The sequence below is a fragment of the Piliocolobus tephrosceles genome, chromosome 16 (genome assembly GCF_002776525.5).
Source record: "Piliocolobus tephrosceles isolate RC106 chromosome 16, ASM277652v3, whole genome shotgun sequence".
NCBI lineage: Eukaryota > Metazoa > Chordata > Mammalia > Primates > Cercopithecidae > Piliocolobus > Piliocolobus tephrosceles.
The window spans coordinates 17713877-17733448 of NC_045449.1; the positions used below are offsets into that span (position 1 = coordinate 17713877).

General features: G+C 53.0%; 1 protein-coding gene across 10 annotated transcripts in view; it reads right to left on the bottom strand.

Moving 5' to 3' along the window:
- Positions 1 to 2046: 2046 nt before the first annotated feature.
- Positions 2047 to 19572, bottom strand: part of TOM1L2 (target of myb1 like 2 membrane trafficking protein) — a 130645-nt gene continuing 113119 nt past the window's right edge. For 2 of the 10 annotated variants that reach the window (XR_002726271.2, XR_002726272.2), the window contains 2 exons: positions 7393 to 9543; positions 2047 to 6347 (listed from right to left, as the gene is read on the bottom strand). Coding sequence is in view for 8 of the 10 variants with exons in the window: in XM_023191722.2 (XP_023047490.1) it covers positions 6199 to 6347; positions 6579 to 6695; positions 7393 to 7429; positions 9484 to 9543 (363 nt within the window). In the remaining 2 variants the exon portion in view is untranslated. Of the gene's footprint in view, positions 6348 to 6560; positions 9544 to 11403; positions 12156 to 16096; positions 16184 to 19572 lie in introns of those variants that run through there. The other 8 variants (XM_023191722.2, XM_023191730.2, XM_023191724.2 and 5 more) reach the window with 8 other exon arrangements.

A 19572-nucleotide genomic window follows, 5' to 3' on the forward strand; every position in this document is an offset into this window, starting at 1 on the left:
TTTTTTTTTAGTAGAGACGGGGTTTCACCATGTTAGCCAGGATGGTCTCGATCTCCTGACCTCGTGATCCGCCCGTCTCGGCCTCCCAAAGTGCTGGGATTACAGGCTTGAGCCACCGCGCCCGGCCTCCCCAATTTCTTTTTCCACAGAGCCCCTCCTTGATCAGAACAGCTGTGAATGTATTGGGAAAGCACACTTCGGCAAGTGCCCTCAAGTCGGTTGAGTCAGAGTTGCACGGCCACCCTCCTGTTCCCGTGCAGCTGGCCTACCCACAGGCTCCCACAATGCACACCTCAAGTGTGCAGCTTCAGTGCCCTGGGGCTCAGCTCAGAGCCTCCTCTGCCTGCAGGCCCTGGAAGAGGGCTACGACACTTACTGACTGCAGAGTCCCCTTGACTCTGGGAATGGAACCAGGCTGCACGTTCCCCAAGGGCAGGACTGGAGCAGCCCTGTCCCTCCCCGGTGGCATCAGCCTGGCACACAGCAGGCTCTCAGGAACACTGCTGAAAGTACAAGTGGCCTAGGTGTCCTGGTGATCCACAGTGGTGCCTCAGGACCAATCTACCCTCCACAGGGTAGGGATAGAGTTCAGGCCTCTTTCAGTGCTCACATTGCCTGCTACAGTGCTGGGAGCACATAATGAGCCAGGGTCTGTGCTGTCTGTTCAAAGGGACCTGGGTTTGCAGCCCCCTACCCCCACTTCAGAAGCCCATTCCCCTTCCCCCCTGGGTGTGGGAACCTCTGTCTCCCTCCAACTGGTCAGAAACAGGGCTCTGCAGAGCTCCTGGAGCCCAGGAAGGCAACTGGCCAGAGGGAGCTGGGTGCTGCCCCTTCTGGCTACGACTGGTGATGGTGGTGGTCCCAACACAGCCCCTGCCGTGACCTGCCTCGTATCAGTGGGCAGGAGAGCCCCTCCTGAGCCACCCTCCCAGAGGGCTGCTGCCAGCTTTATCTGCTGGCCATGGAAGTGGTGTCTTTCCTGCCCACTCCATGGCCCTGTCTGGGAGGTCTGGCTCTGGGTTGGTTGCTGGTTCTGCCACTACTCCCTGTGTGGCCTGGGGCAAGCATACAGCTTTTTCTAGTCCTCCATGTCTTCTCTGGCATAGCAAGGGGTTGGGAAGATCTCCAGGTTCATCGGGGGTTTGCCGAGTCCACCCTGACTTGAGGTCTGTCCTTAAGCCCCAGCGAAGGGATTAAAGGGCCCTCGGCCTCCCAAGCCACCTGGGGAAGGCACAGGTCCCACAGGCTCCCACAGTGCACCCCTTATGGTCCCCTATGTCTCTGGGCCTGAGGGGCCTCCTTCTGGGAGGACAGCTGCCTTACAACAAAGGGCTGCAGGCACCCACCTCCAGGACAAGGGGAGAGGGGAAAAGAAGCCTTTTTAGAAAGGGAGAGCAGGCTGCAGGGATGGGAGGAGACAGGTTTCTTTTTGGGGGGATAAAAATGTTCTAAATTTGGTTGTGGGGAGGATTGCCCAACTCTATGAATATTCTGGACTACTTAATTGTACACTTTAAATGGGTAAACTGTATGCTATGTGAATTAAATCTCAGTAAAGCTGTTAACAAAGAAAGTGTGAAGTCCACCTGGCTTGGAGCAGCACTTCTCAAATTCAGTGCCCGGCATAGGCTCTGCAGATGATGCCCAGCCCAGCTGTGGCAGCCCAGCTGAGGGTGGGGGCTGGGGCTTAGAGGGGTTCGGGGCTGGCTCAGGCCTGCTTGCTCAAGGCCTGGGTGCCCTGGGCAAGGATGAGTGGCCTCCTCCTGCCCATCTGGGACCTAGGGTGGGACCTAGGAACAACCACCGCACTTGGTCCTAGAGCTCTCAGGCAGGTTGTGGCAGGTTCACAGCTGCTCCCACCGACGCCACAACCTAGGCCATGCACAGGGATTTTCCCGGCCAGGTAACGGGCTGCTCAGGCAGCCTGGGCACTGGGGAAGGGTGGACTGAGGGTCCCCATGACCACCTCTGCTTCAAGAAAGCAGGTGGTCAAAACTGGCAAGCCCTTCGGACAGTCGTAGACAATTCAACAGACCACACAGGCACAATTTGTTCAATTGCTTATTTATTGTGGAGTATTTTACATGCAAGAACCCAACTAGAGAGAGGGTATCTGGAAGGAGGGCCAGTGGGGTGGATGGATGCTCTGAGCCTCGGGTGCACTGACCCACCCTCCAGAACCAGCTCTGCCCACAGAAACACATGACAGTGACAAGAACACTAAACTACTAGGACGAGTGGACAGCAAATGCAACATTCAACACATTCCTCTTTTTCAGGTAGCCCCCAACAATCCTGAGAATCCTCACAATTAAGTGCAAACTTTAGGAAATAAATATCTGTCCCCGTCTCCGGGAGAGCCTGGAGGTATGGACAGACAGAAGCAGTTCTGACTCAGGGGCTGATGGCTGCTCCCGGCAGCTGGTGGCTGCAGGGGAAGCCTGTCTTGGACCCCACAGATAGGAAGGGCTGGTGACGGGCACTGGGGGAGGCAAGCACTTCAGGGGCTGACAAGCAATGTCTCTGGGGTGGAAACATTTCTCTCTGGGTGGGGAAGGCTGGCTGTAACCCAAATGGATGAGATGTCCCCACAGCCGACAGTGGAGAGGCTCCTGGGGGCCACCCAGCAGTGCCAGAGGCTGAGGCCAGGCTGCAAGCAAGCGCTCCTTCACACTGCTCTTCCAGAGCTGCAGGGGCTGGCCTGGCCCCAGGTGGGCCCATGGCCTACCCTGAGCCATCCAGAAGGCTGGGCCCGACTGAGCTAGAGATGTGTGTCTGCGGGGACCCAGGATGGGGTGTGGCAGTGGGAAGGAGGGGGGCAGGAGCGTGAGCATTGGCAGCAGCTGCCCTGCGAGCATCTGTTGCCCCTGGGCCACGCAGAGCCCTTGCCCCAACTCTCCCGGCTGGGTCGTCTCCTCCCCAGGGGCTGGAGTGACAGCACAGGCCCCAAGATCACCAGGTGGCAGGGTGGGGAGGTGGGGGAAGGCCAGTGAACCAAGGCACCATCACTCACGTGGAGGCGCTAACAGAAAGACAGGAGGACAGAAAGCTGGATGGTCACCTTTCCCTCCAGCCCAGGCCAACAACCCCTTGAGGCTCCAAAGCCCCTTGTCCCATGCACGCTGGTAAGCGAGCCGGTCATTCTCTCAGCCTGGCCACAGTTGGTCTGCTCAGTGCCTGCAGGCTGCCCAGGCAGGGCCACTCCGTGGCAGGCGGGCCGAAGGCCCACGGTGCCGGGGGCCCAACTGCACATGGCGCCATTCTCTGCTGCCCACTGGCCAAAACGGTAGGCAGGAGGGAATGGCTAGTTTTCACATCTCAGCACACAATGAACACAGAAAGGGTTAAACACATTCCCAAGAAAATATTTTGACAAAATAAATATTTTAACCTATAATCAGGTATAATTAGTGCTTATGAGGAATCCCAGCAATAATTTAGTGTAATTAAGTATATACTGTATCTGTGATTTCTAACACTCACGGAGAGGCTGGTGGGCCTTGAGAGTCCAGGTTTCCTGACAGCTTCGCGCCCCCTTCCTGGACCAGGCAGCCTGAGGACTGTGCTCCCCAGATGGTGGAGTCTGGGAGCAGAGACCTCAGGACAGGACATCTCGCCAGGGCTGAGCGGAAGCCCCTCTAGGTCACTGGGGCTGTACTTGCTTCCTGTGAAGGTCTCAAGCAAGAGCTCCCTCTGCCTACAGGTGGGGAAGGCTACCTCTGGATAGGAGGTGCAAGTAGGCACTGGAAAGCCACCCGAGGGGTGGCTCCAGGCCAGGAAGGCAGGTGATACTTGTCAGCATGGCCAATGGCCTCCTGCCAGCCCATACAGGTCCACCACTCCCTGCTGCCCCTGGGACAGCCAGGCCTCTCCAATCATGGCTGGCAACCAGCTGGCACTGGAGCCAGAGCGGGAGCCGGAACTGGGGTGGGGCAGCTCTGGGCGTGGGTATGAAAAACAGCTTTGCTGGGGGCTCCCCAGGAGGGCACCTATCCCAGCTTCAAGCACTATGGAAGCCCTGCTCCTTTCAGAGCCTCCAGGCTCCTGACCTTCCGGGACTCCCCGTTCCATGGGACAGGGATGCTGGCTCTTCCCTCCGAGGACACTGGGTCTGGGCTACAGTGCTGAGGCTGCACAGCGCTGACTGCCCGAGGTCCAGCCGCCCACCACCCGCAGGCCCAGCTCTGGCAGGGCCTCAGAGACAACCCAAGTCACAACCCAAAGGCAGCCAAAGGGCTGGGGCCTCTGGGTGCACCTGGGCCATCCCAGCCACCTTTTCTGCAGCTCAAGTGAAGCCAGCTGACTTCAGAAGTCTTGACATTCAAGCTGGCCTCAGGGAGGTCTGTCTCTGAGAAACATTGAGGAGACAGGCAGGGGCTCGTCAAGCGTCAGGGAGCAGAGAGGCCAGGTGTGGCACGTACTGCCAGAGAGGACAGGGCTAGAATCAGGCTGGCCAGGCTCCATGGAGGAGCTCCCTGGGTGAACCTGAGGAACTGGAGTGTGACATCCCCGCTAGTCCCACCCTCAGCCAGACCGAGGTCTCCTCTCAGGAGGAAGCTGGAGGGCTGCTAGCCTGGCACGGGGTCCTGGGTCGGGCAGCACTTGCTCTTCACTGAACAGTTCCTGTTGGTGCTCAGCATGGCTCCCAGCTGAAGTCGCCATCCTGAATGCTCCCCAAAGACCGTGTCACTGGTCCCTTCTCCTGTCAAGCCCAGCCCCCTTTCCCTGCTTGGCTGGTGGTCTGGGCCATCCTGCCAGATGGGAAGGGCTAACTACACCATGGGCCAGGAACCTGTGCTGACCTAGGCAGTGCATGCTGGAGGGGACAGAAACAGACTGACCCAGTGAGCTGGGCCCAAGACGCACGGGGGTGTGTACAGCTGCAGCATTCTCCTTCTTCTGAGCAACAGCAGCTTGCTGAGAGGTGTGGGGGAGGTGTCTGGTTGGACCAGCACCTGGGATAACCCATGAGTCCCTTGCCCATGGCCAGGAGACACACCAGCGAGGACACAGGATGGGAGTATATGTTACCAGCCCCTAGCTGCTCTGTCTGCCTTCAGGATCAGCTTGGGGAGACAGTATAAATTGGTGGCCAGAGAACCTCTGAGGTGGGAGGAGGCCAGGCTGTCAGGACAGTCTGTGCAAGCAGGCCAAGGCCGATGCCAGAGAGCAGTGCGGGGGCCTTAGTGCTGCTCAGGCCTCTCAGTCATTGGGAACCTCCAAGCGTGCTGCAAAGTTCTTTACTGCTGGCTCTGGAGGCAGAGGTGTGAGGCTACGATAGGCCAGGCCACAGCCTTGAGTGTGGCCCATGTGCACACCTGCGACACTTCCCCAGGCAAGCCAGAGCAATGCCTCCAATGCAAGCCCCTCCACAAGCCAGGGCCAGGTGTGCGGGTGTGAGCCTGCAGTGTGTGCACGGCAGTTTGGTTTATTGGTAGTGTTGTCTCAGCAGCGTGCCACATGGCCACCATCTGCGGGCTGCCTGCTGCCCTCCCAATTGTCCTTGGCCCTCTCCCTGCCCTGGGAGCCTGCAGGGCCCCTTGGTGCCAGGCTCAGCTGCTGAGCCAGCTCGGGTGTGAAGCCTGCGCTGGCAGCTGAGTGATGGAGAGAGGGTCAAGGTGAGAGACCCTCCGTGGACACCCAGCAGAGCCTTCTCAAGTGCCGACAAGCCAAACGTCACAAAGTGACAAGTCCAAGGAGGGAGACCAGGCCCCAGGTGGGTGCAGCGCACCCTGCTCTTCCAGAGATGCCACAAAGCCCCTTTGGGGAGAGAGGTGCCCAGGTGGGCAGAATGCCTGAGAAGGTTGCTGAGCCAGGCAGAGGTGAGCACAGGGCAGGGCCAGGCCTGCTCCTTCTCCGTGGGTGGGTGGAGGAAAGACAGTCCGGGTGGTCTGCTCAGGAAGCACTGCCTGGGGCTGGGCCACTCTGCCCACTCTTCCTTAGAGGAAACATGGGCAGAGGGGCCCGTAGTGGGAGGGAAAGGAGTCTCTGGCTGCAGCTGTCCCACCACTCAGAGAAAAGAAGGTGGCTAAAGCTGGTCCTGACTAGTGGGAAGCCCGGGAGCAGACACGGTGGCATTTCCATGGAGACACAGGTGTGCAGGCCGTGTGGAGCTGGGGATGCAGGAGTGGCCAGTGCCTGGTGTCCATGGGGTGCGAGTGGGGACCCGCCATCTGGGGAGGCAAACCACAAAGCCGCTCACAGGGCGAAGAGGGCATCCTCTGACCGCTCTGGCTTCTTCCGGCCAGAAGGGTTTGAGGCTGGGGCAGGAGCCTCCATGGGGGGCGAGGGGAGGTCAGGAACCATTTCAGCAGCTTTGGCTCTTTCTTCAAGGAATTTATCAAACTCTGCAATACAAACCAAGGCAAGGGTCAGGGTTGGTGAGAGCCGGCCACCAGAGGAAGCGCACCCTTCCACTCCTCAGCCTGTTTCCTCCTCTAGGGCAGGCATGAAGCCCACCTAGGAGGGGAGGGCTTTGTAAGCTGCAGTGTTGGGGGAGGGTCCCGGGTGTGCCCAGCCCTCCGGCCCGGTAGGGAAAGGCTCTGGAAAAAGCCCAGAGCGCTCACCCAACCACTGACCATTTTCCAAATCAGCACTGGGTTTTGTCCATTTTCCAGTTTGTCCATTTTGTCCAGTTTGTCCATTTCCAGTTTTGTCCATTTTCCAGATCAGCACTGGGGGTGGGGCAGGGTAAGCTGGAGGGGCCGGCTCCTGATTAACCAGGCAGGAACCATCACACCTACCCTCCCCTGCCCACCAATGGGGGAGACTGACGAGATGCTGAGGAAGGCAGTGGCGGGGGGAGGGCCCCATTTATATGGGCATCCAGAGCTCGGGAGCAGGGTCCTCTAAAGTTTTCCTCCCTGCACAGCGGTCTGGTCACAGGGTCTGGCAGACTTGGGAGGGGCGACAGGAGCATGGAGAGGCAGGTGGAGCGGGGCAAGATGAGCTCGGGGAGGCAGGATGTGAAGGACAGAGGATGTGGGGGGTAGCCACGTGGGAGAACGAAGACCTCGGAGAGGCTCCTCTCTTCTGGCTCAGTGGCCCAAGGGTCCTGATGCGCACCCCCACAAACTGCGCGTGCCTGAGCTGGGCTGAGCACCTGTGGGTCGGGACCAGGTGGCAATCTGCACCTGCTATTCACCAGCTCTGCAACTTTGTGGAAGTCACATGTTCTTTCCGACCTCTGTTTCCCAATAAGCAAGATAAATCACGCTTCCTAAATCAGCATAAGACCTGGGTGGGACCAAGCCAGCTGTGAAGTCCACAGCTCAGGGCCTGGCACCAGTAGGTGCTCTGGCAGCGGGGGCTCCAAGGTGATGGGGGCTGGCTCCTGTGCAGCCTGGGCAGGGGCAACAAAAGGGGGCTGTAAGGCCATTGGCCAGGCCATACCTTCACTTGTGACACCCTCCTCCAGGTCATCGCCCTTCTGTGGGAGGAGCAGAGAGAATGAAATTAGGGCAGTGGTCCAAGCACTGCCCGCCCAGCCACCTCTGTCTGCCCATGGCCACCCTAGGGCAGCACTACCCAGGGCAGCCCAAACAAAACTTCCTAATTTCTCCTGTTTCCAGATTTCTGTAATAGTAAAATACTGTTCTTCCTATTGAAGAAAGAGAAGCCTTGTTTCAAAAAACAAAAGCAAAAAAATTCAAATATGTTTTAGGTTTTGATCCTCCAGAAGGGCTGGAGAGAAAACTCCAAAAATGGTGCAGGCTGGTTCTCCAGCCTGGGCTGAGGAGGGCAGGACCCTACCTTCAGCACTCTTGAGGCTCTAGGGAGAGGCACAGAGCAGTAGCCACAGGGGTGTAGCCTGAGCTACAGAGCAGTAGCCTGAGCACACCCTGAGCACACACAGGGTCACGTGTGCCCAACACAACACCCACTCGCTGCCAGCCACAGGGTTTCTGGGAAGAGGCTGTTCACACCAATAGCTGGAAACCGCACGAGGCCTGGATGGCTCAGGGCCACAAAGCCCACAGCACAGGGCCTGTCACTCAGTAGGTACTTTGGCAGTGGAGGCTGTGCCTCCAGAAGCCATGTCCTGCCGCCTCCTGGGAGCTGCACCAGCCTCCTCCTGTGGCCCAGATTATATCACCTGCTGCTGGCTCCTGAAGGAGCCATGGAAGTTCTGTGCACTCAAAAATTAAAGTGCATCAGATTTGATTTTGTTTGGAGAACACAGTAGTGTCTTGAGTTCACGGGGTTCCCTGGGGACTGGGGAAGAGCAGCATGTGCAGGGCCTCATTGGGAAGGGGCAGGATGGGGAAGTGACAAAGCCCTGGGCTGGGCTAGGAGACCCGGGTTCCTTCCTGGCTCTACCACTGACCTGCTATGTAGCCTTACTGGACACATCCCTTCCCTGTCTGGACCCTGGGGTCCCCCTTAGAAATTAAGGACCTTGGTCCTTCCTGCCTTGCTTCTGCGAGAGAAGCAATTTCTTTCCGAGGCATCCCCTTGGGAAGATGTCCTGGGGTGTGTTCTTCTTCCCTGACACCCAGGCAGCTGCCTTCTTTGGCAAGGCATGTGTTTGGAAAGCCTGACCTTCTGGGGAGGAGGCCCAGAGCAGCCAGAGGCCCCAACCTGAGGCCTGCTGTCCTAGTGTGGGAGGTGGCCAGGTCACCAGCCCAAAGACAGCCAGGCTGACCCTGTGGTTAAAGAACTCAACAGGCTCTTCTGCCTGGGGACAAGGCCCCCTGCAGAGGAGGCAGCTAGGAGGGAGATGAGGTATCTCCAGCTCTGGGGGAGAATCCAACTACCCCATGACTCTGGGCAAGCCATTTCCCAGAGTGCACTTCTTCACCTGCCACCCTGACCCCCTGCTGGGCTGCTGAGAGTGAAAGTGCTTTGTGAAGAACAGAGGGAGGGCCAGCAGTTATCACGGGCAGCCACTGCAGCTCTCCTTTCTTGGGACCTGTTGCCATTTTCAGATGCATAGTATCCTCATCTTCTAGCCCTATCTCTAGGATGGAGACAATGGGTCTTTGGGGCAGGGGCTCTTTTAAATCAAAAATCAGGAAGAGAGGAGGGGGATGACAGCGAATTAAAAACAAAAGCACTGTGTGTATACTTCACAATTAAAAAAAAAAGAAATGAAAACAAAAAACAAAACAAAACATGCTCCCCCCACACTCCCTCCCCCCAAAAACCAAAGCACGCACACACATCTTAAATGGAAAAGAAACTGGGGGGAAGGCAAGTGTATGTTTTGGAGCCGGCTAAGGCTAGGACTGTGTGGGTAAAGGAGTTGGTGCCCAGGGCCTTGCCCCAGCACAGCTGGCCTCCGCAGGCCTGGAGGCCACCGCAGCATCCACAGCTATGGGCTGATGTCGGGGAGGAGGAGCAGCTATGGAGCGTGCCCAGACCTCCCTTCTCCACTGACCCAGACAGAGGTGGAGCCCCTGCTGGTGCTCCCCCAAGGCCTGTCCTCAGAAGAGCCTCTGCCGCTCCACACCCCACACATGAAGTAGAAAAGTCGAGTCTCACCAGGTCGGTCCTGAGCCACACCTCAATGTCGTCCATGACAGAGGGCTGCGCAACGGGGATCTATGGAGGCGACAAGCAGCGGGCCAGGCAGCCCCCACACAGCCAGCGAGGGGAGACAGAACACCGGAACAAAGAAAATCATCAACAGCAACCCCAAATAAAACCAAAATGTACACAGAGCAAAAAAACACAATTGGCACGGCACACAGGGGCAACACAGGGCAGCCACGTGTGAGATGGCAGGTGAGGAAAGCAATGAGGTGCAAACGATAAGCAGCAGGCTGCCCAGCAGGGGCCGGCGGTAAGGAAGGTGGCTGTACGCGTTCTTGAAATGGAGAACTTTTTGACTATGGGTGTCCACTCTCACGTTGCGGGGCCTCTCAGCCAGGGGCTGCAAAACACCTTCTAACCTCAGGAAGGCGCTGCCATGCAGGCTGATTTTGAACTCAGCCACTATGACAGTCCGCTGTCGAGCCCAACCCAGGGGAGGCCAAGTGACGGCCTGCCCAGAGCAGGGTACAGGTGCTCAGAGGGCAGGGCAGCACCAGCCCTGGGGGATGCAGGCGGGGGTCTGTTTGCTCAGCTGAAGAGATTTTGAAATGCATCCTGGTGCATTTCTGAGTGGAGAGAGAGGAGGTACATGTTCCGTCGGGCTGGGTGTGGCCTGGTAGACAGAGACAGGAACATCTTACCATCAACAGAAACACAGCAAAAATGAGGGCTCTGATGACAAAGGGGACTATGGGGCTCTAGTCTTCTTTGTGTCTCTTTAGGGGAAATTCATGAAGCAGTCCTGAAAGCAACAGCTCCCTTTAGTCTCGTCCTTTCTTCCCTGTGTTCAATGGCTGGCTGTGCTTCAGGAGTCAAAGAAACAAAGTTCAGCTGAGCACTGGGACACTGCGGCCAGAGCCAGGGAGGTGGCGGCTTCCAGGCAAACTCAGGTGTACCACGGGGGCGCCTGAACAGTCACCTTGTTTGGGCCCCTGTGCCAAGCACCTCAGGCACAGAGACTCTGAAAAATCCATGTGGCTAAGAAGGTTTAACTTGCTGTCAAATATGACCTGATAAGAAGTAAAGGTAAACTTTAACTCCCCAGAAGCCATGTTAATGGAATGTTGGCTCCAGCCTAGAGAAATGAGGTGATGGCCCTTCATCACCTCCTCGCCTACCCTGGCTCTGGGAGGTTCCCTTTCAGGGCTCACTTGCAAGACCCCTGTTTCCATAAAATAATGCCATCACTGTGTCTAGAGCTGGCTTCACCCAATGCCATGATCTAGGGTAAGACTAAAGTAAAAATAAGCAGTAAAAGGAATACCCCAGTGTCTATCAAATGTAAAAACTAACACGACCTTCACAAAGAAAAAGAACAAAGAACATACATCACCAGCAGTGATGTGACAGCTCCAGTCCTGGAGGTTGACACCGGCTGCTGATGATGGGGGAGGGTGGTCTGGGGCCCCAGGTGGAGTCCAGCACTAAGCAGGCGTCTGCGATGCCACCAGAGCTCTTCACTCCCTCAGTGAGCTTGGCTGGCCCCTTGCTCTGAGGAATGTGCTCTGCGTCCTACCTTCGGACCCAGTGTGGGAAGCCCACAAGAGCACTTTCAGAAAGGCCCAAGCCAGTCACTGATCAGATTAGGAAATGTCTGTGTTGCCCATTATTTCTTTGACTTACTGGGGACTTAAGAATGTTGAATTGAGCAGGGCATGATGGCTCACTCCTATGATCCCAGCACTTTGGGAGGCTGAGGAGGGTGGATCACCTGAGGTCAGGAGTTCAAGACCAGCCTGAGCAACATGGAGAAACCCCATCTCTACTAAAAATACAAAATTAGCTGGGTGTGGTGGTGTGCGCCTGTAATCCCAGCTACTAAGGAGGCTGAGGTAGGAGAATCACTTGAACCCGGGAGGCAGAGGTTACAGTGAGCTGAGATCATGCCATTGTACTCCAGCCTGGGCGACAAGAGTGAAACTCCGTCTAAAAAAAAAAAAAGAAGAATGTTTAATTGAAAAGGTATCAGGGAGTCTTATCACCCAGAACTGAAGCTCAGAAAGTCAGAGGCATCTCCAGAGAGAAAACACCCCCACACTAGTGGTCAGAGTGCACATCAGCCCTGTTTTACACCTGACCAGCTTTCGTCCACTTAGCAGAAACTGAGATTAGATGTCCTGAGCTTTCCAATGTGTTGCAAAAGCTAGAAAAAGACATTAAGGGGTCAGGGGCCTTAAACCTTCAGATTTTTCTTGTTAATTGTTTTGTTGATGTTAAAGAACAAATCCCTTGAGGCTTTGGGTCATACTTTAATTTTCTTCTTTGGGGATTAATCTTGAGAGCCAACATGCTCAGAAAATAAACAATGACACTTAAGAAATTCCTCACCCCCTCATAAATAATTTCCCAAAAGCTGGATCATGGGAACCCTTTTCTTCTCTGTCCTAGATTTTTCCACGTAATTGGTATGTTTATGGAATGGCATCCTCCAGCCCAAGCCCTAGAGGGCAGACTGAGGAGGAGAGGGCACTGGGTAGGGTCCATTTGGGCCCTCGCACTCACTGGTGGCAGGACCTGGGGTGAGTCACTCCTCTCTGGACCCCACTTTCTTCACCAGAGAGCTCCCGAGTTTCTTCTATCCTAAGAAGCCTCAGAGATTTGGGTGGAGAGGCAGGAGGCATCTGTGAAATAAGGCGATTGCTAGGTTGTATTTGGCTTTCAATTCTTATGACTCAGAAGAAGAAAGTTATGACTTCACTTTCAGGTTGGTGCTTCTGTTTTCTAATTCAGAAACCCAGGGATGTCAGAAATTATTGGAATTGACTCATTACAATATGAAAGCCACTTGGCCTCAGGGCGTGAACCATGGTGAAGCAGGGTGATGGTTAACAGTTAAGCTTACATAATGTAAGCTTAAATTGACTTTCTTGTGGCTGGACACAAAACCTTGGCTATCTAAACCTGTTGTCCTGGTAAATAAATGCCTTGAGTATTATAACAGGGCAAAGTTCCTTCCAATAATGTAGGTGATATCAGACTCAGACTAAACATGTACACTGCTTAGAAAATATGAACTAAAGAAACTGTAGGCGGCTGAGGATGCGCGCCTTGTCAGGCTAATGGGAGGGAAGTAGGGCCCTGGCTGGAGGAGGGGGCACTGCACTGAGTCTTAGGGGACTCTGTTTCTTCGCTGCAGCTTTGGGCGAGTCACCAGGTCCCTAGGAGGCCTCAGTGTCCTCATCTGTCAGACTAGGAGCAGGCCCAGCAGATTCCTAAGAAGGCTGTTGGCTCTGATATGTCATAGTTTTATTTTTATTTATTTATTTATTTATTTATTTATTTATTTATTTATTTATTTATTTATTTATTTATTTTGAGACAGAGTCTTGCTCTATTGCCCAGGCTGGAGTGCAGTGGTGTGATCTCAGCTCACTGCAACTTCTGCTTCCCAGGTTCAAATAATCCTTGTGCCTCAGCCTACTGAGTAGCTGGGATTACAGGCGTGAGCCATCACACCTGGTTAATTTTTTTTTTTTTTTTTGTATTTTTAGTAGAGACAGGGTTTTGCCACGTTGGCCAGGCTGATCTCAAACTCCTGGCCTCAAGTGATCCACCCAGCTCGGCCTCCCAAAGTGCTGGGATTACAGGTGTGAGCCACTGCACCCAGACTGACGTGCCATAGTTTCAGCATTTTACTGGGCAATGATCCAAGCTGAAGGCTGGTCTGAGGGATCTGAAGAAGAGTATGAGTTGGAAGAGAGGGACAGAAAGGAAGAAGACATGTGAAGAGAGAAAAGGAAGGAAGCTAGCACAGGAATGCCCTCATTGGAGGCATTCAGACTACTGCCTGAAGCTCAGCCCCTCTGAAGATAGGTAGGCCAGGCTGGCTTGGCTGAGGCAGTGGTTAGACCAGCCCTTCCCATTTTCAAAGTCCATAGACAAGCATCTTGGATGTCAGAAGTCACAGGTTTTGATCTGAGTGGCAGGTGAGCCATCCTGCTGTCAGCCGATTCTCACTTGGAACTGCAGGCAGGGGCAGCTCTGCCTCAGGGATCAGGAGGGAGGGTTGCCAGCCCAAGGGGGAGAGGTGTGTCTGTCTGGTACTCCAGGGGTTAGGATTATCCTTCCAGAGTAAGAGGAGCCTTGGGGGCCTCCAGGCCTGAGGAGGGAGTCCTGCCCTCCAAACCCAAGCCTGGGTTTTGGCAGCAGCACTCTTTACTAACCTACCTCTGCTCTTGTTTTGACTTAGATTTTCTCACATGAAGATATCTTCCTGGCTGCACCCTGCATAAGGGAGACAACTCTAGCTGATCACCAGCCAGGAGAGGCAAAAAGACCTTACACTAGAGAGGCCAGGGAAGGAGAGCACAAGCCTAGCAGTCTCCCTGAGAGTCGCCCGGCCCTAGCCCATTGACAGATCTCATCTCTCTTCAACCAGTAATGAGCCTGGTGGTGTCAGTTAACTTCTGTGTTGGCTATCCAAACACCTGAGTCCCAGGAGCATAAGGGTTCCACCCGATGCTCCTCTGCAGGTTCCCACAGCCCCATGCCCACAAGGAAGCCCACCTGTCCAGTTTTCAATGCAACAAGAACAATTTCTGCAGCTCAGGTGTGCTATTTCCAGAGAAGCTGTGAATCCCTTCCTATGACACTTCAAGCACCATCCCACTGGGACGACGTCTAAAAGCCCTTAATCTCACTCAACAGTACAAAAAGTTTCCAAGTAAAGAATTTGTACTCGGGAGGTTTGAAAAGACTCAAGGTTTCTACACTATGGGAAATAAGGCAAAGCAATTAATATTTGTTGTAAAGAAAAAAAAAAAAAAACTGCAGTCAGTCAGGCAAGACACCAGGTTAGCTGTTAGTTAGGTTTGTTTCTGGGAAGTTAGAGACTGGAGCTCTATGTGGGGACCCGGCAGTGGCGAGGCAGTCTGTGTGGCCAGAGGCAGGCACCACTGCCAGCTGCCAAGGCCACCCTCATGGGAGTTTGTGTGGGCAGTATCCTTTTTTGCAGGATTAACAGGCACAAGGGCACACGGGCTGGATCTTCCCAATGAATAGACATGGTCTCTAGAAGCCCAGCTGCAAGGGCCCCCAACATGTGGGCCAGAGCCCAGTCTGTCCCTGAAGAAGCAAATGAGAGGCCTGGGCCAGTGCATCTCTCTAAGAATGGGCTTGGGGTCTAGTGGAGGAACTGCCTTCTCACCCAGAGCAGGAGTGTGCTGCTGCTATGACAGGTGGCGGAAGACCTGCCCAGGCTGACAGCAGAGCTGTGCAGAGGGCACCAGCTCAGGCTGGGTGGCAGGCAGATGCTCCTTGCTCCCACGGCTCTGGGTGGTCCTGCATGGCCCAAGTTCCTGCTCACTGGTCACACTTTGCTCAAGCAGGTGGCCCCTGTGCTGCTTGCAGTCTAGGACTTGCTGGCCTTTCCTCTGGCCACAGCCTAGCATAGCACACCAGGGGCAGTTATATATTCCTCTCACCCCACCCCACCTGGAGGGAGAGGCCCATGTTTGCACTGCTTTCATCATCTTTCCTTCTCTGCATTCTCTCCAGCTCAGCTTCCACCACATGTACCCAGAGCTCTGGGCTCCGCCAGAGGTGAAATGGTCATCCCGAGGCATACAGCCTGAGATGAGCTGACCCTCTCTCCATGCACCAGGCTCAGGCCACCTGAAAAGACAAGGCAGGAGAGACCCTTGCAGGTCTGTGGGCCAGGAAAGCTCTGCTACATGAGGACTAACTGTTTACAACATTGAACACTCCTGGGCTTTGTCTTCTTTTTATGCTGTTTCTACTGTGTTGTTTTTTGTTTTGTTTTGTTTTTGAGATGGAGTCTCACTCTGTCACCAGGCTGGAGTGCAGTGGTGCAATCTCAGCTCACTGCAACCTTCGCCTCCCAGGTTCAAGCAATTCTCCTGCCTCAGCCTCCCGAATAGCTGGGATTACAGGCGCACACCACCACACCCAGCTAATTTTTGTATTTTTAGTAGAGACAGGGTTTCACCATGGTGGCCAGAATGGTCTTGATCTCCTGACCTCATGATCTGCCTGCCTCGGCCTCCCAAAGTGCTAGGATTACAGGTGTGAGCCACTGTGCCCGGCCTGTGTATTCTTTAAGAGGTTTCAAATCATTTTGAGGGACTTAGTGGACACAAGTAAGTATATTATAAAAATCTGTCAAGTCTAGGACTGCCAAATTCACAGGCCCTGGGCTAGAGGGGGCTTCCCTGACTGGTCAGATGCTTTGAGTCTGTTCCCTTAGAATTGTTCCCTCCCAAGCAAAAGCCACAGTGACTTGTGCTCATCCTGGAAAAGTGAATACTGCCCGGAGCTCCGGAGACAGTAAAAGGAAGGAAAGGACCCTCTCCTCATCCCTGCTAATGTCCCAGACTCTTAAGGCCCGGGGGCAGGGAGGCATTTTTGGGACTGGGAATCTGTGGCTTACAGAGATTATGCAAAAATAGGAGGGGAAATTTGGCACCCCTATCAGAAAGAGAGAGTGTGGCCTTGTACTGTCTGATTCACAAAGGCTTGGCAGGTCACAAGAGGAAGACATGAGCTGTTACACAGGTAGGGGCTGGGGTGGACAGCAGGCTTGGCTCGGCTGGTGACTCCTCACCATTCCTTGGGTTATGAGCCAGCTGTCTATGGGCTCCAGGTCATACTCCCCACCTCTACCTTTCTTCTGGGCCGAGGACAGAAAAGTCTCAGAAAGAAAAGTCACAGCAAGACCCATGAGAAAGAAGTCAATAGCACATATTGTGGAAACAGAAAAGTCACTCTTCAGATGTGACCCTTTGCCACGTAAGGAAATCTGATGCCCTGCTCCCAACCTCCACCCCTGGCATGTCCCCCTTACCTGCCCGGAAAAAAGAAGAAAAGTTTAGTAACCAAGAATCCCAACAGGATAACATACACTCATGCCAACTACCCCCGTGCCCTTGGAAAATCTCCCGGAGATCACAGAAGGTTGACCAGAGCTGCTTCTCTCGATTACGGCTATCAGGGTTGGCAGGCGGTCAACTTTTCAAAGAACCAGGTTTTACAAAAGCATTTCTACTTTTTTCTTTTTCCTGCATTTTTTCTTTTATTTTTTTCTCTTTTCTAGTGGCTTGTGTATTCTTTTTCTAAACTCTTGAATTCTAAATTTAGATGTATTCTTCATTGCCTTTTAAAATATTTATTTATTTGAGGTGAGGTCTCACTATGTTGCCTAGACAGGGTCTCAAAAACTCCTGGGTGCAAACAAAGCAATCCTTCTGCCTCAGCCTCCTGAGTAGCTGGGATGACTTTTTCTTTTCTTTTGTTTTTTTTTTTCGAGATGGAGTCTCGTTCTGTCGCCCAGCCTGGAGTGCAGTGGTGCGATCTCAGCTCACTGCAACTTCTGCCTCCTGGATTCAAGCAATTCTCTGCCTCAGCCTCCCAAGTGGCTGGGATTACAGGTGCCCGCCACCACACCTGGCTAATTTTTTTTTTTTTTTTTTTGAGACAGAGTCTAGCTCTGACGCCAGGCTGGAGCGCAGTGGCACAATCTCGGCTCACTGCAACCTCTGCCTCCCGGGTTCAAGAGATTCTCCTGCCTCAGTCTCCCAAGTAGCTGGGATTACAGGCACATGCTGCCATGCCCAGCTAATTTTTGTATTTTTAGTAGAGACGGGGTTTCACCATGTTGGCCAGGATGGTCTTGATCTCCTGACCTTGTGATCCACCCACCTCAGCCTCTCAAAGTGCTGAGATTACAGGCATGAGCCACTGCGCCCGGCCCTGATTTTTGTATTTTTATTAGAGACAGGGTTTCACCATCTTGGCCAGGCTGGTCTTGAACTCCCACCTCAGCCTCACAAAGTGCTGGGATTACAGGTGTGAGCCACTGCACCCACCCCTGGGATGACCTTTTCTTGACTGATTTGGTTGGATTTGATTTGTGGAGGTGTGGCTACGTAAGTTCATTTCATTTATTTCATTTCATTTCATTTCATCACTTCATTTCATCCATTTCATTTCATTTCATCATTTCATTTCATCATTTCATCATTTCATTTCATCATTTCATTTCATTTCCTCATTTCATTTCATTTTATCATTTCATTTCCATTTCATTTCATTTTATCATTTCATTTCCATTTCATTTCATCATTTCATTTCATCATTTCATTTCATTTCATCATTTCATTTCATCATTTCATTTCAATTCATCATTTCATCATTTCACTTCATTTCATTTCATCATTTCACTTCATTTCATCATTTCATTTCATCATTTCATTTCATCATTTCATTTCAAATCATTTCATCATTTCATTTCATTTCATCATTTCATTTCATTTCATTTCATTTCATCATTTCATTTCATTTCATCATTTCATTTCATCATTTCATTTCATTTCATCATTTCATTTCATCATTTCACTTCGTTTCATCATTTCATTTCATTTCATCATTTCATTTCATTTCTTCATTTCATTTCATTTCATCATTTCATTTCATTTCATTTCATCATTTCATTTCAATTCCTCATTTCATCATTTCACTTCATTTCATTTCATCATTTCACTTCATTTCATTATTTCATTTCATTTCATTTCATCATTTCATTTCATCATTTCATTTCCATTTCATTTCATCATTTCATTTCATTTCAAATCATCATTTCATTTCATTTCATCATTTCATTTCATTCCATCATTTCATCATTTCATTTCATTTCATTTCATCATTTCATCATTTCATTTCATTTCATTTCATTTCATTTCATTTCATTTCATTTCAGAGACGGAGTTTCACTCTTCTTGCCCAGGCTGGAGTGCAATGGCGTGATCTCAGCTCACCACACCCTCTGCCTCCCGGGTTCAAGCGATTCTCCTGCCTCAGCCTCCTGAGTAGCTGGGATTACAGGCATGCGCCACCATGCCCAGCTAATTTTGTATTTTTAGTAGAGATGGGGTTTCTCCATGTTGGTCAGGCTGGTCTCGAACTCCCAACCTCAGGTGATCTGCCCGCCTCAGCCTCCCAAACTGCTGGGATTACAGGCGTGAGCCTCCGCACCCAGCCTTCCCCTTCTTTATTGTGTTCTTAAGTTCTCCCTTGGCCTCGTTTTCATTTCTAGGTCAGCATGGCTTGGGATGGGACAAGGTAACCTGAAATGCTGCATGTGGGCAAGAATATGTGTAGACACACACAGCCCACAGGCTCTGCTGCCCTGTATTGCTGAGGCTGTGGCCACGGCATCACCCCATTGAGCAGTAAACATGAAAAGCAATCTGATGGCTGGGTGCAGTGGCTCACACCTGTAATCCTAGCACTTTGGGAGACCAAGACAGGCGGAGTGCCTGAGGTCAGGAGTTCGAGACCAGCCCAGCCAACATAGTGAAACCCTGTCTCTACTAAACATAATTAGCTGGGTGTGGTGGTGGGCACCTGTAATACCAGCTACTCAGGAGGCTAAGGCAGGATAATAGCTTGAACCTGGAAGATGGAGGCTGCAGTGAGCCAAGATCATGTCACTGCACTCCAGCCTGGGCGATAGAGCGAGACTCCATCTCAAAAAAAAAAAAAAAAAAAAAAAGCAATCTGCCTACCACTGGGTGGAAAACCTGCTGGAGTCATCGGGACCTTTGAAAACAGGGAGCTAGTCCAAGCCACATACACAAAGGGCGAAGGGCAGGAAGTCACTCACATCTCCTGGGCTCAGACCCAGGCCTGGGCACTGATAATGGCAGGGGTGCAGCAGGACACGCCCTGGCATGGACAAGGCAGGCCCTGGAGCCAGAGTGAGGGACAAATGAGGTCAGCCTCGTAGGGACACAACAGGGCTGCTCCCAGTGCAAGCCAGGGTTGGCCAGCAGGAGGGGATGTCCTCACCAGGCAGTATCCTGGTAGGCCCCTAGCTGGGCTCTCTAATGCCCACCCTGGGGCAGGTGGGAGGACATTCTAAGTAATGGGAGAATCAGAGCCATGAGCACTGCATTTATTTTGGGTGTCCCAGTCTCAGGGGTTCAGGTGGCACTGCCCACTCCTGTGGAAAAGCAGGGCACTGAGGACCCAAGGCAGCCAGTTGACTCTTCTGCGCCCTCTGGTGACCAGTGCAGAGGGATG